The sequence below is a fragment of the Rhopalosiphum maidis genome, chromosome 2 (assembly GCF_003676215.2).
Source record: "Rhopalosiphum maidis isolate BTI-1 chromosome 2, ASM367621v3, whole genome shotgun sequence".
Classification (NCBI taxonomy): Eukaryota; Metazoa; Arthropoda; class Insecta; order Hemiptera; family Aphididae; genus Rhopalosiphum; species Rhopalosiphum maidis.
In genome coordinates this window covers 88,520,076-88,537,941 of record NC_040878.1, presented here as the reverse complement: position 1 = coordinate 88,537,941, position 17,866 = coordinate 88,520,076, and the positions used below count along the sequence as shown (strand labels likewise).

Genomic DNA, 17,866 nt, shown 5'->3' with positions numbered 1-17,866 from the left:
CCAGCGATCACCTCCCGGTGACGTAACGCGATGGCTAATGGATGAAAAAATCACGCGCCCCGCTCTATTCTTCCATGACATTTCGCGATTTCAAGGGTCGACCGAGGAATCCCCAGTCACGGTATACTCGTCCGCGGGGGTGTTCATTGATACTTAATTTTGCATTGTAATTTTTTATTGACGACGACGCCGCCGCCGACGATTTTACTCTTTTTTTCCGGACCATATGTTTACGATGCGCACTGATAACTCGTATCACCATTCACCAACACGGCAACATAATGTAATGTAATTAGGGCGTACAATTTTTTTTCCTAACGTTGTTTTCTACTTAAGTCTACAGTGTACTAACTGTATTCACTATACAGTATACACCTACATTTCTTTATTTATACATATACGTTTTATCACCTCCTAATAATAATAATAATAAATAATAATATTCGTAATTGTTATTTTTTTTTCGAATTTCATAACATTGTTCACACGCATTATTCTTCTCAGTAATCAATATTGAATGTACAAATCAAGCATTTAGCATACGATTATGGTTTGTAACAATTATTGTTATTAACACTTGTATATTACAGTATTGAACTATAATATTAAGTAATAAATAATATTCGAAATGTATGTAGTTATTATATAGATACACATATGAATGGGTACACTAGCACAAACATGTCCACATTTTATTTTTTCGTTAATGTTCCTGCATTAACATATTTGGACAATTGCAAATCTAAATATGTATAAATAAAACTTTCTACTGTCACCTTTGAAATCAATAGTCATATTCTTGTGTATAATAACGTTTGAACATTAACCACATATAGTTATTCTTTAATAAATTTATATAATTCATTATTCAACAATAATTCTGCTTATTTGCAGTAAACTATTAATTATTGTTTTGTGAACTGTTCAAATATGTACTATTAGATAAGGTATCTAGTGTAGTAGTGTATGAAAATAAGTTTCTCTTACATAGATTTTGCATGTTCTATGTCATATTGTTTAAGCTATCCCATTGGACAAATTCTTAACCTAAATATAACATTTAATACAATTCAAGTTTAAATATGAATAACTATTTTAATCATGTTTTAACTTATGAATATAATTATACTTTCTTAAACTTTTAGTTCATTGATTTCTTAAACTATCCTTAATGGCACCAGCTGGAGAAGAAAATGGTGTGTTGGGTTGCACATCCAACTTGCCCACCTTTGATGTTCCAAACAAATATTTTTCTAAGCCACATATTGAAGCATTTTTAAGAGGATTAAATAGTTTAAGAAAGAACAATGTGTTCTGTGATGTGCAACTTGTTTCCAAAGGATTTTGTATTAATGTATGAAGGAATTTAATTAATTTTTTGATTTTATTTTTAAAATATATTTACAAATTTATACTTAATATAAGTTCAAACATTGTTATAGGCGCACAGAGCAATTTTGGCTGCTAGTAGTCCATATTTTTATGCTATGTTTACTAATGGATTATTGGAAGCTGGTAAAAAATCTATTGAACTTCCTTCAGTTTCTCCCGATGTACTTGAAACACTTATTAACTTTATTTATTCTGGTAAAAAAATCCTTATAAATAATATTTATTGAATATAATAATTAATTCAATGCTTAAAATTTAAGGAGAAATAAATATTTATCAAGAAAATGTAGAAGAACTAATGATAGCAGCAGATATGTTACAACTTAATGATGCTGTAAATTGTTGTACTAAATTTATGAAAAGTGAATTAGATTCATCTAATGCCGTTGGACTACTTAGGTAATGAATAAAAATTATATATCTGTATAATGTTTTAATAATTTTATCAAGTTGTACTACATTATATGTATTATATATTAAAAGGTTTGCAGATATGCACAATTTTACTGCTTTGCACAAGTTATCAAAAGATTTTATTTATGGAAATTTTGTTCAAATTTGTGAAGAAGATGAATTGGGTGATTTATCTAAAGACCAATTTATTAACTTTCTCAATAGTGAATATCTTTGTGTAGATTCTGAACAACAGGTTAATCATTTATTTTTATTATTTTATTTGGTAAATTTATTACTTAATATACTAAGTTGTTTTTATTTAGGTGTTTCGTGCAGCTATGAAATGGATTAAACATGATCTCTCTGACCGCCGTCGTTACATTTTTGAAATTCTTTCATGCATACGTATACCTTTAATGAGTACCCAGTTTTTAGAACGTGAAATTAATGATAATACAGATGCGAGCTTAAGAGTTGCCTTACGTTCTATTTATACCGACATAGCTGAACGCATTGGTAATTTAGTAGCTTTGCAAGTTGAACCACGGTTAGGAGCCAAAAAAGATATATACATATTCGGTGGATCTAAGAGAGAAATACGTTCCGTTTGGTCTCGATATACTGAGTCTACATTTGAAACTGTTGTCAAATTCAACACCTTTAGAAAGTAAGTATAATTTCCTTTTCTTTTTAAGCTCATTATAATTGGTATACCTATTTTTTTTTTATATCTTAGGGAATGGTGTGACATAAAACCAATGAATTTTGGTAGGATAATGCCAGGAGTAGCTATACTAAACGGATGTTTATATGTTGTTGGAGGAGAAAACGAATCACTTATCCTTTCAAATGGGGAATGTTATAATCCTATTGAAGACAAATGGACAGAAGTTGCTGATATGACTGTTCCACGATGTGAATTTGGAATGACTGCGTTAAATGGATATTTATATGCAATTGGAGGGTGGGTTGGAGATGACATAGGTGGTTCTATTGAAATGTGAGTTTTATTGACATTATTATTTAAATTTGTTAGGATTAAAATTATTAAGATTCACTTTTGTCTACAGCTATTCACCATCATTAAATCAATGGACAATGTGTAATAGTGTGCTACCTGAACCACGATTTAGTATGGGAGCTGTGTCATTTGAAGGTGTTAAAAATAATGATTTAATAATGTATTGTAACTAACTTGTTGCAATTATAATTAGGTTTGATTTATATTGTGGGCGGGTGTACTCGCACTAAACGACATCTTCAAGACTTATTGAGTTTTAATCCAGTGACTGGAGAATGGTCTATTTTAGCACCAATGTCGGTTCCACGTAGTCAAATGGGAGTTGCAGTTTTACATAAAAATCTCTATGTAGTTGGTGGTATTACCAGCAATAATGAGGTGTTACATTTGGTTGAGCAATATGACTTTGAAGAAGTAAGAATCGTTAGCAAACTTTAGACATATTATTGGTTTAATTGTTACAATATGTTATAGAATACTTGGAGTTCTATAACCCCAATGAAGGGTCAACGTGCAAGTCCAGCTGTTGCAGCTGCTGATGGAATGTTATATGTAATTGGCGGGGATATAACGTACACAAGTAATTCATATAGGTCCCAAGTTACTATTTCTTCAGTGGAGAGATACAACACCTTAACTGAACAATGGGAAGATCTACCATCACTTCCAGAATCCAGAAGTGAAGCTGGTGTTGCTGTTCTATAAATTATAAGCACAAATTCATCAGCATACATATATTTTTCAATTTTTTTAAAGAACTGTATGTATAATTATATTATGTATGTTTGTTATTATTCTACTAAGTTCAAATGAGAACGCACACTTATTTGTTTTATACCTGATCCTAATAATAAAAAACAATCAATTCAAAAAACATCAAATATTTATTAAATTAACATTAATTGATAACACTGCAATTATCGGTTTTGAATACGATGTCGTTTTCTGTTTTTTCTACCATCTTCTAATCTTTTCCGCTTTCCACCACTTTTCTTTTTTTCCCATTCTAGTTGTTTTTTTGAAGCATTGTCTCTTATTAATATGTCATCTCTTCCGCCAGATTTTTTTTTGCCAGCTGCATCCAACATGGCTGCAAACTTTTCAGCAGGCACAGCTAGGTCAGCCAAGTTCTTTGATTTACGTGGAACAACAAATTCATCATCATTGTCATCGTCACTTTCAGATTCTTCTATGGGTTGCTTGATTTTTTTAGATTTAGCCTCCTTCTCAAAACCACGTGAAAAATCATATTTTTTCTTTTTTTTAGCACCCATCATGCCATCTAATAACTCATTAAAATCATCACTATTAACACTGTCAACGTCACTAAACCCATCTTCGTCAGGATTTTCAACATTTTTATTCTGTTTTGGTCTTTGTTTTAAGTATTTGTATAAGAATACTTCATCTAAAGGTATTTGTTTCTCTTCATGTCTTAAATATTCTTCACTTACTACAGACATGCTTTTTAACCCTTTAGGGGCATAGTGTTTTCTAGAAGTACCAACCGATCTAAATAGTTCTTCGTTTTCTTCACCCTCACCCTGTCCTTGTCTTGGTTTTTTAGGGTTTTTGAATGAAAACCGATCAAGAAAATGTAATAAAGTGAAATCTGCTAAAGGGTTACCATCATAATATATAGATTTACCAGATATTAGTCTATTAGCAAAAGTTGCAACAGTAGGATGATAGTGTCGGCTTAGAGGAATAAGTTCAGCTAAAACTGCATGTTCACCTCCTGAAAATCTTGGATTTCTAGCGGTATAATCATAACAATTTCTAATTTCTCGTTCCTTGGGCTCTTCTGGTAACTGTGGTTCTTTAATTATTTGAGGAGCTTTAACATGATACCAAGAAGATTTTAAAGGTGTTTCAGTTGAGGCTGTTAAATTTGATTGTACATCAAAATATTTTTCTTCTTCAATTTCTTCATCTTTAATTGTATCATTTAAAATAGGTAATGGTTTTGGAATAATTTCAGCTTCAATGTCTTCAAATTTAGATTTACCAAGTATACCTTTATGTTTCTTCATTAATCGCGATGACATACAAAATATTCCAGTAACCATAGGAACTGGACAATATAAGCACATTTGAAATATACGTTTCATGAATGCTACCATACGTTCGGGACATTTATCATCCCAAATGGATTTGTAAATTAAATGAATACATATAGCTTGATGTGACGTACTGATCAATCTTTCATCAAATATTTTCTTATACAGTGCACTATAATACCTATCATTGTTTTCTATTTGCCTGATCAACAACAAAGCCTGCAAAGATATGTTGAATGGAGCTAAATGAACAATTTTGTACATTGTTTGTATTTGTTCTGACTGAATACCACTTCTGACATGTGGATACGATTTATTAACACCAACTAGTAAAGCTCCTATGAGTCGTGAATCAATTGCTCCTGTTTTTACACATGCTTTGAAGAATGACAAATAAAGTTCAATTACTTCTTTTGCTATTTCTTTAGTGTCGATTTGAGTTAAAAAGCAAATACCATAGTATTGAGCTCTTTGTTTGATGTTTGAACGAAATAGTAATTTTCTTACTTCTTCAAAAATAGTTAGATTGAGATTTGATCGATGTTTCAAAACAAGCCGCAATGTATACATAGCTTTTGAAGCAACCTTATGAACTGTATCACCAAATTTATTTACAAGATATTTAATAATCTGTATTTCACATTCAGTGCTACTGATTAATAATTTGTACATGGCTGAGATACTTTTTTCCCGATTTACCGGCACTGAGTCTAAGCCAACGGTGCTTAAAGCTTCGACAAAACCAGAGTATAAATTTTTCAGTTTTTCTTCAAACAACCAAGAGCTAAGCAACAACTTACGTTGTTTCAAGTCATCCACCTTTGACAATTCGCTCAACGGTTGATGTTCAAAAGGTAACAGTTCGGTTTTCAATAATACTCTGGTAAATAATTCTGTTAAAGAATCAATGACAAGAGAACACTGTTGCTTTTTGCCAATTTTTACCATGTGCACAAGATTCTGCAACGCGGCGATGTTGTGCAAAGGATCTTCTTGGATCTTTATGGTGAGTGCTGCAATTTTGTCTGAATACGTACCTTGTTTCGCGATCTCGGTTATCCATGATTTCTTTTTATCGGCCTGTGGTTGATGTTCCAACACTTTTTCCGCTTCTGATCGCAGGGCTTCGATTTCAGACGCCGGAAGTTTGGTGCAATTTCCGAACGACGGTAAGCTTTCGTACCATTTGGGCAAGTCTATGTCATCAGCATCGGAATCCGAATATAGTTGATCGTAACCATCATCGCCTTCCAACTCGCTTTCCGTCTCCGATGAACTCATACTTTTACCGCAATCGACCAACTATTAAATATGGAATGAAATTTGCGAAGATAAATTTCTTTTTTTTTTATGATTTATTAATTAAGTTAATTTATTAATTTATTGTAACTTGTTAATAGTGTCTAACGTTGTTTAATTGTTTTGAATGTTTTCGATATTGTTATTTGTTATCCGAATTTTAAAATCAAGCATGAATATTTTTTTGGTTATTTTACAGTGTGACAGTGTGAACGAAAACCAAAAATGTTAATCATTTGATGATAAGAAACTGATAAATGTTGACATATCTTGTGATTATATCCCGTCTTCTCACGTGGGTACTGGGTATTGAAATAGTATTCAGTTGATAATTTTTTTTATAAACAATTTATACTTACTAGTTAGTAGTTACTATTTACGAGTAACGACTTACCTATTAGATATTAATATTGTGACTACTATACAATGTCTTCAAATAAGTGCTGACTGTTCACCGCTTAGATTTCTGTTTTGTATAGGAAGTGAAAACAATCACAATGGAAGACAATATAGTCGTGAAAAAAGTCGAAGGCGGGAGTATCATAAGTCATCCGCCACTGTTTTCTGAAAATGGGAGGTTAGTAAAAATAGATTATATTCATTCTATCTTAAATACTAAACAGTATTACGTAGATAAATAGACGTGGGATTGTACGACTATATGACATTATATTATCTGATTTACAAACTGGTTTTTATTCTTGATACAAATGTATTGGTTCTTACTTGTGCTCTAGGAACCAAGTTGAAACTTGTATAGAATTTGCAAAAAAAATATTATGATTCTTAACTATTAAATACATTTGATATACCTGATTCCAATCAAATATGAAGATATCTAGTTTTGTTTAAAACCAAATATCAGCCTGATGCTTATTTTTTTGATTTTTAGATAACCACTGGGAAATTTGAAAAAATTAAAACATTTTAAATGATCACATTAGTATTCAATTTTCTATCTAAAGATTTGGAGCATTTTTAGTTTTTACTGGTTCTCTCCCCCCCTAAAATAACATTGAAAATCTTGTAGGTAATTTCCTATTTTCACTTAACTGATATTAATTTTGTTTTTTTTTTAATTATATTTTATGTTTAATTATAATATACCCGAGAATAAACCTAATCATTTTTCAACTTTAATAAGTAAACCAATAATATATTTTAGAAAACAATTTTTTATTCTAATTGTTTATTAAATTTTAATTTTAAATATTAAATATAGATTCATATATGTGGGCTGTGGCGCAGACATCAATTGTTTTAGTGTAAGCTCTGGTAAATTAGTTGCCAGTTACACTGCTGATCAAAATTTTGGTAGGATTGTTAACTTATGTTTTCATCCATCTGATGATAAGCAATTGGTTGCTATTCACTTGAATGCTGTTATTGTTTTTTGGAATTTGATTGGAACCCAAGCTGCCAAACTTTTGAAGCAACAAGTAATAATATTTAAACTTAGTATTTATAATTTCAATATTTATTTATTACCATTTTTCTGTTAAAAGGAATTAGATTTAAAAAAATATCATGTAGTAAGTGCAAAATGTTTGTCAAGAACTTATTGCTCTTATAATGTGGATTGTATTGTTGTATCATATAAATTACTAGAAACCAATAACAATGATATTAATATTGGTTTATTTGCATTGGAAGAAGGGACACTATTACACAAGTTTGATGAAAAGTAACTGATAAAACTATATAAAAAAAAAATATCATATTTAATGTATAATTTTATTTTAGTTTGGAGAATTTGCCACATATTTGGTCAATAGGAGGTCTTGAAGATGTACCTTATATTGCCTTTGCTAATAAAAATATAATATATATTTATATTTTATCGAATTATAAAAAAAATAAGTATGTTAGCTTTAAATAAGATTATTTAAAAAATATTTAATTGGTGTTTTTATTAACCGACATGTCTCTTGATAGAATTAAATTAGGGTCAGACAGAACAGTAACTGTCGTACAATGCCATCCTAATTCTAATACTCTTGCAATCGGAGATAACACGGGAAGAATTGTTTTGTATTATAATGTAACACATAAAAATACAAGGTCTCAAACTGTTTACCATTGGCATACACTTCCTGTAAATGATGTTATATTTACCAGTAGTGGTAAGATAAAACATTTTTTTAACAAAACAAAATACATAGTAAAATGAATACATTTTATTTCAGGTAACAATTTTTATAGTGGAGGTGCTGAAAATGTGCTGGTCAAATGGTTTTGTGAAAATACAGAAACTAGACATTATTTACCTAGATTATCAGCCAATATTGTTCATTTATCTGTTACAGAAGATAGTCAATATGTTGCTGTGTCTACACAATGCAATAGTAATGCTACTTAATCAAATATATTATATATTATTTAAATAAAAACGTCAAAGTATTTATTGTCATTTAATTTTTATTTTTTAGGCATTATAATAGTGAACTCACAAAACCGTATACATTCTGTTATACAGACATTCACTTGGGGAGTGCATGCTTCAAATGTAAATATTTTAATTAAATATTTTTTTTAAGGTTTATCAATACTTTTAATTTATTTTAGGCTGATGAATTTGAAAAAGTCTTCCCAGCAGGTGTTGCATTTGATAGTCGTTCAAGATCCCTTGTAACAAATGGATTGCCTGGCCATATTCAATTTTTTTCACTCGACCAATCACAACTAGCATTCAATGTTAGTGTTTGTTCTTTTTAAGTATATTGTTTTTATATGTAGGCAATGGTAATGACATTTATGTTTGTGTATTTTAATAGTTGGATATTGTGTGTCAAAATTTTACGACCAGAACAAGAGATCAAAATGTATTCAATGCTGATGTTTGTTTATTGGCAATAAGTGATGATAGCTCATGGCTGGCAACAGTTGAACGAAGACCAATTGACGATAAATATGTAGTAGATGATGTTCTTAAGTTCTGGACATTTAATGAAAAATTGCAAATGTAATATACTAATATAGTAATATCTGTTATTTAAATTTGTTTTTAAATTAAATTTGTATTTTTTTAGCTATAAATTAAATACTTACACAAGTTCTGTAGATAGAATTTCAAAATTGTGTTTTCGTCCATCAGTAGATTCTGACGGTTTATATATGGTTGCCACATTACATGAAAATGTATATAAACTTTGGTCTCCATATAATTTATCAGAAGATGAAAAAAGTAAATATGAAAATATTTTTTGATATCTTAATTAATGTATTAAAATTAAATATTGAAATGTTTCATACTTTATTTACTATATTATTATTGATAAATTTATATTTAATAATTTTTAGATCCAATTAAATCATGGCAACATGAGTATACGAGCAAGCTTTATCATAATCAACTGTTACATGCAATTAGTTTCTCTGAAGATGGTTGTATATTGGCAGCTGCTTTTGGGCCAAGTATAGTTTTAAAAGTTCTCGATGACTCAGATGACTTCAAAACAAGCCTTACTCATGGGTTTGAACATATTAGGTAAATTTATCTATTTATTCAAGTAAAATTATTGTTAGTATTTTTTTATTTTGCATGATTGGTTAAAGGCATACAAATTGAACAGTAACTGGGTTAACGTCACCAAGCCCATTTTTTATATCTTTTTTTTTTTATTATATTAACTTTTGTTTTTTGCCATAAAATAATATAGTATTGTTCTTAAGTTTTGTTATTTGTTATCAATTATATACTTTTATTTTGATACATATAGATTTTTAGAGTTTGGTAAAAACGCAAGCAGTTGGATGCTTGTTGCTGCATCAAGCACGAGACTTTTAATATGGAATGTGCTTAGTGAGACATTGCTTACAACTATTTGGGTTCAAGTTGAAAGATTAATTGCTGATCCAATGTCAGAATATATGGCTATTTTTACAACTAATAATGATTGTTAGTAAACTATGATTTGCATGAAGTTCATATTTAACTATTATATTATTTATTTTTAGTGTTCGTATTCACTCCAAATAGCAAAAATATAGTGTATAAAAAACAAAATATATTTGGCATCAATGACAAAAGCACTTCTATTTTGTGGGCATTATTTGCCCCAAAGTCAAATCATCAGAATGGACAACATTCGTCTTGGTTGGACAACTCTACATTGTACATGTTAACCAACCAACAAGTAATTTATTGTATTTTATGCTTGAGAATGGATAAATGTACTAATAATTCTACTCTTAGGAACTTTTAAAGTTTGAGAAGACTGATACTCTCCAAAAAATGATTGAAACTTTTGTAGATGATAATTTTACTAATCTAACACCTCTAGGACGTATAATTTCTAACAAAGAAATTAGCTACACCACCAATGATACAAAAAAAATTCCCGAGTTTGAAACATTAATTGATGAAGATAAATCAGCATTTGAGGTAAGTTTATAATATTAATTATAAATTTAATAAGCTTAAATTTGGTAATATTTTTTTGTTTGTTTTATATAGATACTTGATGAGCCAGCTCATTTAATGTTACCATTAGAGACTCATCTTGAGCGTATTTTACTTGCATGCTTGAATACATAAGTAAGTATATTAAATAAAAAATAACTATACTTAAATAATTTATAGAATAAAGTGTATATAATAATTAATTAAACTTGATTTAACTAATATTTTATTATGTGAATAACATTAATTATTTGTTACTTTAATCATTTGTATGATATAAATTCAAAAAATAAAATATGTGCATCTAAATTTTGTTCTGTCCTAAATAAATAAAATAAATGTTAGACATATTATAATGAAAAAGAGATTGTTTTTACCTATTATTCTACTAATTTATTATTTTATCTTGAATTCACATTTTGACATCTTAGATTTTTTTAAATTAGGAATCTTAACATTGCGCATACGTATAAGGAAATAGTAAATAATTTCCAAAAAGCTTAATATACTTGCTCCAACAAATAATGCAACAGAACCTCCCAATGAAACTGCAAAATACATCTTAATAAATAAATTTAAAAAAATATAAGTTTACACTTTTTTTTTATGTAAATTTTTGCATATTGTGGAATTATGACATATAAAATGATTGGTAAAGTAATTAAATAGTTCTTAAATGAATTAGAGTGTCAAGCTAGAAAAAAAAATACTAATTCAATCTATCATACATTAAAGATTTGAGAATTATAAAAATATTATAATATTATTGAATAGTATACATTTTGAATCTAATTTAATTTAAAAATTTTATTCATTGATCAATAATGTTATTAATTGTATTTTAAATGATCTATACCCGAGTCATAATGAAATTTTAATACTAAGTATAAATTATTTATTTAAATAGTAAAATGCATTTGCTTAAAATTTATTTAGTGTGGCTATACTATTATTTATCATACTTCATAATGATGTATGATAAAACAATCTTAAACATTTGATTTAACTACATTTAAACAACTTTACCTAAGATGTCTAATCTTCCTCTAACGACATTGCGTTTAAGCCGCTCTGCTGGTAACCGGTCCATCATTAATTGTATAATTGATTCATTTTCATTAGTTCTATAAAATTAAATAATTTAAGATTTTGTTTTTGAAATGTGTAAGCAAACTTACGTAAATGATTCAACTGTTATGATATTTATTTCAGGTTCAATACAGGAAGGTACACAATGACATTCTAAACCGGGGCGCTTACTTTTCTTTTTTTTTAACACTGATAATTCTGCATAATGTATATTTAAACATATAAGTCCATTTATATCACATTGTTCATTTGCTTCTATATAAATTTCATATGATTTTGATTATTATTATAATTTTTTTTATATTCTATAATTTTTAGGAAGACATACTACTGTTAGGCATTAAATGAGAAGTACAATTACATATCTGCAGTTGCTTTTGACGGCGGCAGTCTACAATGCAAGAACTATAACTGTATTTTGAACTGACAACTAGTTCATTTTCTAATGGAAATCTGCATCTAAACTTGTGTAAAAATATTGTAACATTACTATCACATTTTATTAAACTAACAAATCATTAAATAAAATTATATTTTATTATAAATAAATAAATATAGTTAACAACATCAATCTATTTGTTATACTAATTTTATTTATTTGTTAACCATAAATGTAACAAAATTTGATATAATTTTTTTGTCATAGAAAAAATGTTCTCACCTGCGTTGCGTAATGCCAACAAATTTGACTTCATCTTCATTTTCAATGTCTTTAATAACAAACTTATATTGTTTAAAAATGCCCATCATGGCAGGTAAAATGTCAGTACTTATTGTATTATAATATGGTACGTCTACTACTGAGTGAATAAAAACCTATGCACAATATACATATTAAAGAATAAGATGATTGTAAAACGCATAAAGGTGATATAGATCACTTTTTAAGTATTTACTAAAATTGAGATTTGTAAAACTCATACTAATACCAACACTACCTATGTCAAAAATAGTAGAGGTTTAATAATAAAAATTATTAAAACCCTATATTTTAAAATCTTGTAAATACAATGCATAGCTCAAAGTATTAAGTTTTACAATGTTTCAGTACAACGATTTGGCTGGTATGAACAGTCATTAATCATTATAATTGGCATAATATAAATTTGAATCACCTGACTAGGCGATGACAATTTTATGAGTAAATTGCTTGGACCTGTATCCCGGTTTGAATACATGTTAATATAATCATCAGAATCTGGCCTGTAATAATTCGTACATTAAGAATTACAATATTTTAATGCTATGTAAGTCTTTCATTTATAACTACATGTTTACATCACCATACTATGTGCCATACTAACGATTCGTTTTCCATTGTAAGTGTGTAGCAAATTCCTAGTTCTGTTTCAGTAAGAACAAAATGCTTACAACAGTCAAACTCACGATTGTCATTCCATGTGCAATTTAAAAACACTTCATCGCAAGTACTTCTCGTCTGAATAAAAATTAAATACATTTATTTTATTAATTATTCAAAATACTTATAGGTATAGTATGATATTACTATTTTTGTTTAGTTATTCGTGTACAAATAATTAGTTAAAATCAACGGCCACTTACAGACATTGCTATTTTACTGAAATTGTTTTTCGGGCAATTATATTTTCCAGTCATACAAAATTCATTGATATAATAGGAAGTTCCTTTGAAGTAAGTTATCTCTTTTACAATTTCATCCAAATTGAAATTCCTATTGTTACCAAATATCCTAAACGCAATATCAATAATTGTATTAGGTATATAATATTAATACGACGGCTAGTAGCCAGTAGGTACTAGCCTACTAAGTACTTGACTTGAGACAATTTTGACTGAGTATTAAAGGTATGTATATTCTGACAACCTATTTGTGCCAAATTTACTTGCTTAAACATTTTACATTAACGATTTGGTTAATTCATATATTTTAAATACGTCGTGTTTGTAACGTATAAATGTATAATAAAGTTATTTTTATAAGTCTATAGATTTTAAAGCTTTGTATATATTAACTAATATTACCTATAGTCTATAGTTTTTAAAAACAATTTATAGTTTATACTATAAATGAATTTATTATATATATTTTATAATATATTTATATGAATTAATTTTTTTTTATGTAAATGGGCGATGCCCGGTTATATTATTTAGTTAAATTTTTGTGTTATCAGAGTAGTACATCTTATTTTTTTATTTCTAAGTCAAGCACCGAAAATTATTCATTATAAATTAATAATATATTATTATTATATATTATACTTATCGACTATTTCATGTATTATTAAAGGATATGATATAGATATAGTAGATAATCAATGGTGCAACGTGTAAAAATTAAAAACGATTTAACTTGTTTGCCAATTTCTGAATGTTAGCAACGTTATTCATTTCGCATACGCTGACTGCCGGAAAAGTCGTTTGAAACTCCAACGAGCTGGTTTCCACTACGAAACTAATAGCGTTTGTCTGATACGCTTCCCAGGAGTTCATCATCAATAACGCGGAACCAAACCAACTCAGAATACAACAAACTAACCAAAATAACCTGTTTGTAATAAAATTCGATTATTTTATCATACGAATCGAATTATTTGTATTAATACTGTGATTGGGTTATTATACTTATTCCTTAATAGTTAATACTTAAATAAGAAATAGAAAAAACGATTCTTATTAATCTCAATCAACAAAAAAGTTTGTAGGTATTCTCTAGGTTTTCTTTTAGAATATTCTTAAGATGATAAAAAACTAATTTGAAAATTTGGTTCTTAAGTATATTTAAAAGTTTTAAATAGTCTTAATAAATTAATTGTTAAAAGGTAAATTTATGATGTATATTACAAAATTTATGATAGAAAAACGAAATATATCATTTATTACCTATTTAATAGCTCTAATTTAGCTAGGTTATAGGTATACTTGAATTATTAAATCCAGACAGTCGACAGAAGATTAAATTTTAAGTAAAATATGGAGCCAAAATAATTTTATTATGTATGTACGTATATACATAGGTATCTATATAGGTTATAATTTTTTCTTTTTCGATTTTTATCATTTTTACCGTTTCAGGCTTTTATTTATTATATTGATATTATACGTGTACTATATATCTATTACCTAGTACTCGTACATCAAATAATATTCCTCAATAAATAATAATACTAATAAATATTAATTATATCTTAAAATGTTTCTGTAATACTTTTGTTAAATTACATAGAGACATCGGATTATATAATTCTATACCTATATTATCAGGTACGTACATAGGGGGGTGTTTCGGGTTTCAAACAACCCTCTAAATATTTGGGGTTTTGTATGATTATTTACTTATTTAATTTTAATGTTAATATTGTTTTATCAATGTTTATATATTTAAAAAAAGTATAGTAAGAATACGTAGTTATCATAAAACAATTTTGTATATTTATTAACAAAAGTTTTACTTTTCAATAAGTGATTTTCAAAAACACCACCCAAAACTTTTTTCTAAATACGTCCCCCTATTATTACTTCTTATACAACTTTCAACTTTGGTTCCTAATACATGCATAATATATTTATTAAATCTATATGAATACAGTAGTGGCATACCATACACTTATACAGGGGTGTCATTTGGGGGGGGATCAGAGTGTGCGGTTGCACCCCTTGCTTTTAAAATAGTTCCAATTGGTCTGCACCATGATGAAATAATGCACGATTATTAATATAATTTAAATTATATTTTATGCTATACAAATATTATGCTAAACATTTTTATTGTATTTTAGTTTTTTAATTGATTTTTAATATTTATGTTAATGCATTGATTTGGTCCTTGATGTATAGAAATAATTGGAAGCAGAATAATGTACATATACGTAGTTTATCTATTTTTATATGGCCTGGTAAAATTTCAAAATGGCCTGCTTGATACTTCGCACACCCGAAAAAAAACCGAAATGACGCCCCTGCACTTATATAGATATTATAATATACTCACCTTTCCGTCCAGTGACACTTGACGTTGCTCACATAGTGAAGACCGTGTATGGTCGATTGATCGGCAAATTCTTTTAATATCATTGCTCTTATTTTCCTATAATGTATTGTCAGGACGGGTTTCTCGTTATTTATGAGGTGAGATCTAGTACAGTTTACAATCGGTACGAGCGGCACTCCATATGATATGATTTCATCATATTGATGTCAGTCCTGTCTGTTATTGTCATCGAAATAATATTATTGAAATAATGTTAACTTACTCGGGGTCCTAACAGATACGATCTTTATTAAACATGCAGATTACATAGGTATTGCACGGTAGACAAATACTGTTCGCGGTGCAGTACCTATCTATAACTAATAATAACAGTAATTCAAGTTTGAAAAATATATTGTCACGCTAAAAAAAGGAAAAAAATGATAGTGTACATGATAATAATTATCAAGTCACACGACATACAGGTACCTTATCGTGTTGTTTATTAGTTATATTATATATATTATTTATTATTATTATAATACCATGATGGCGGTTTTATAATATAATGTATTTATGTGTATATATGCACAGTATATCCAAAAGTTAATTTTTCTATTACCTCTGCGGTAGTGCAGTATATCTCCGCTCTTAAACAAAATTAGTAACTAGGAAATCGCAGTTTTCTAAATTATTTGTTTGATATTACTTATTATTATTGAACTGGTTGGAGTTAACAAATAATAAACATTAAAAAATCACGAAATATGTTTTTAAAAACACTTTGTGCGGTAAAAACCATGTTTTACAGAAAAAACTATAATTTTTGTTTTTAATAAGCATAAAAACAAGTTATATCAATGTTATTCAATTATTAATTTTTGAAAAAAAATAGTTTAACATTAACGATTGTAGTAAAATAAGTGACACATATTATATGTTAATTTTAAAATATAATAATGTTAGATATAGGTAGATTTTTCCATCTTTTTTGAATCTACTAAATAGCTTTAATAAAATCTATATTTTTCTAGAAATTGTATAGTTAAATATGCCATAAAAACACTATATATTATCTTAAAATTATAAAATGGTCGATTGATCAGCAAATTCTTTTAAAATCATATTTCTCTTATTTTCCTATAATGTATTGTGTCAGGACGGTTTTATCGTTATTTATGGCGTGAGATCTATAATATAATATGATCTTACTATATTTGTATTAGTCCTGTCAAATGTTTGTCATCGAGATAGTATTATTATTGAAAAAATATTAATTTACTCGGGGTTCTGATACTATCAGGCTGATAGATACGATCTTTATTAAATATGCAGATTGCATAGATATTGCACGGTAAACCAAACCAATACTGTTCGTGGTGCCGTATCTATACCTAATAATAACAGTAATTCAAGTTTGAAAAATAGTCACGCTAAAAAAAATAAAAAAAATGATGGTATACGTGATAATAATTATCAAGTCACATAACATGCAGGTACCTTATCATGTTGTAGATATGCTATAGCACCCCCTCCCCCCCCAAAAAAAAACTAACGATAGTTTGTCATCATTTAAAAGCAATATAAAAGTATCCAGTATAGACTTGCGGAGTTGCCCGATTGCGGTCCGAATTCAGGTATTCGTATTTTATCCCAAATATAAGTATCCCGATTTAGCACATATTGGTTCACAAAATAGCTTATAATTAATAAAATAAAGTAATTTTTTAAATTTTTAAATACTGTATTGGAGCCATTTGGAGGTATTTGTATTTAAAATTATAAATGAAATACAATTAATGTACCAATAAATAAATAGTCGAATATTAAAATAATAAATTATTTACAATATAAAAAAAAATATAAAATACAATTAATTGAGTCCAAATAATAGATAACAATTGTATTTTAGCATCTGTTTGGCGTTCTTTCAAAATTTCCAAAAATTATATACCTGCTTGGAAAGTGAATTTAATTTCGAATGGAAACTTTCACACACGTCGTTGTGAAATACATACTGGAATTACAAGTAGCCCATATTTCAGGAGGAAAATCAGAATCATCATAAATATAAGTGTCTACTAAATAATCACAAAATGTTTGTATTTTAGCCGTTGTATAGAAGCTAAATATATGGCAGTACCGAGTGGCGAGTATTGCTGATCGTGTAAATTGTGTATAATCAATAGTTATATTAATGTCAAAATACGTATCGAATGCAATCCGAATATTTATTTAGTTTTGATAACCACTTA

At 28.1% G+C, this 17,866-nt stretch overlaps 4 protein-coding genes across 6 annotated transcripts; 2 read left to right on the top strand and 2 right to left on the bottom strand.

The window, feature by feature from the left end:
• Positions 1-186: 186 nt before the first annotated feature.
• LOC113553148 (actin-binding protein IPP) lies at positions 187-3,667 on the top strand. Its single transcript, XM_026956323.1, has 10 exons — positions 187-550; positions 1,146-1,354; positions 1,443-1,587; positions 1,653-1,791; positions 1,876-2,041; positions 2,112-2,455; positions 2,525-2,788; positions 2,859-2,944; positions 3,003-3,223; positions 3,284-3,667. The coding sequence occupies exons 2-10, from the start codon at positions 1,172-1,174 to the stop codon at positions 3,512-3,514; spliced, it is 1,779 nt and encodes a 592-aa protein (XP_026812124.1). The 5' UTR covers positions 187-550; positions 1,146-1,171; the 3' UTR covers positions 3,515-3,667.
• Positions 3,668-3,674: 7 nt separating this feature from the next.
• LOC113553146 (CCAAT/enhancer-binding protein zeta) lies at positions 3,675-6,319 on the bottom strand. Its single transcript, XM_026956321.1, has one exon. The coding sequence runs from the start codon at positions 6,148-6,150 to the stop codon at positions 3,727-3,729; it is 2,424 nt and encodes an 807-aa protein (XP_026812122.1). The 5' UTR covers positions 6,151-6,319; the 3' UTR covers positions 3,675-3,726.
• Positions 6,320-6,459: 140 nt separating this feature from the next.
• LOC113551544 (WD repeat-containing protein 75) lies at positions 6,460-12,230 on the top strand. Of its 3 annotated transcripts, XM_026953840.1 has the most exons (17): positions 6,460-6,745; positions 7,391-7,607; positions 7,674-7,852; positions 7,912-8,028; positions 8,104-8,291; positions 8,355-8,513; positions 8,598-8,674; positions 8,734-8,862; positions 8,943-9,130; positions 9,198-9,352; positions 9,469-9,655; positions 9,888-10,066; positions 10,126-10,304; positions 10,364-10,552; positions 10,625-10,705; positions 11,783-11,797; positions 11,978-12,230. In XM_026953840.1, exons 1-15 carry the CDS (start codon positions 6,666-6,668, stop codon positions 10,703-10,705), a joined length of 2,304 nt encoding a protein of 767 aa, XP_026809641.1. In that variant the 5' UTR covers positions 6,460-6,665; the 3' UTR covers positions 11,783-11,797; positions 11,978-12,230. The 3 variants fall into 3 exon arrangements, with proteins under 3 accessions (XP_026809641.1, XP_026809640.1, XP_026809638.1); XM_026953839.1 differs by lacking the exon at positions 11,783-11,797; XM_026953837.1 differs by lacking the exon at positions 11,978-12,230 and having other exon boundaries at positions 11,783-11,945.
• On the bottom strand, positions 10,917-15,936 carry LOC113552650 (sodium channel protein Nach-like). Its single transcript, XM_026955496.1, has 10 exons — positions 15,633-15,936; positions 13,995-14,189; positions 13,223-13,370; positions 12,964-13,097; positions 12,775-12,862; positions 12,320-12,475; positions 11,988-12,123; positions 11,749-11,914; positions 11,597-11,694; positions 10,917-11,118 (listed from the first exon to the last, which is right to left on the bottom strand). The coding sequence occupies exons 1-10, from the start codon at positions 15,713-15,715 to the stop codon at positions 10,967-10,969; spliced, it is 1,356 nt and encodes a 451-aa protein (XP_026811297.1). The 5' UTR covers positions 15,716-15,936; the 3' UTR covers positions 10,917-10,966.
• Between the last annotated feature and the right edge of the window lie 1,930 nt (positions 15,937-17,866).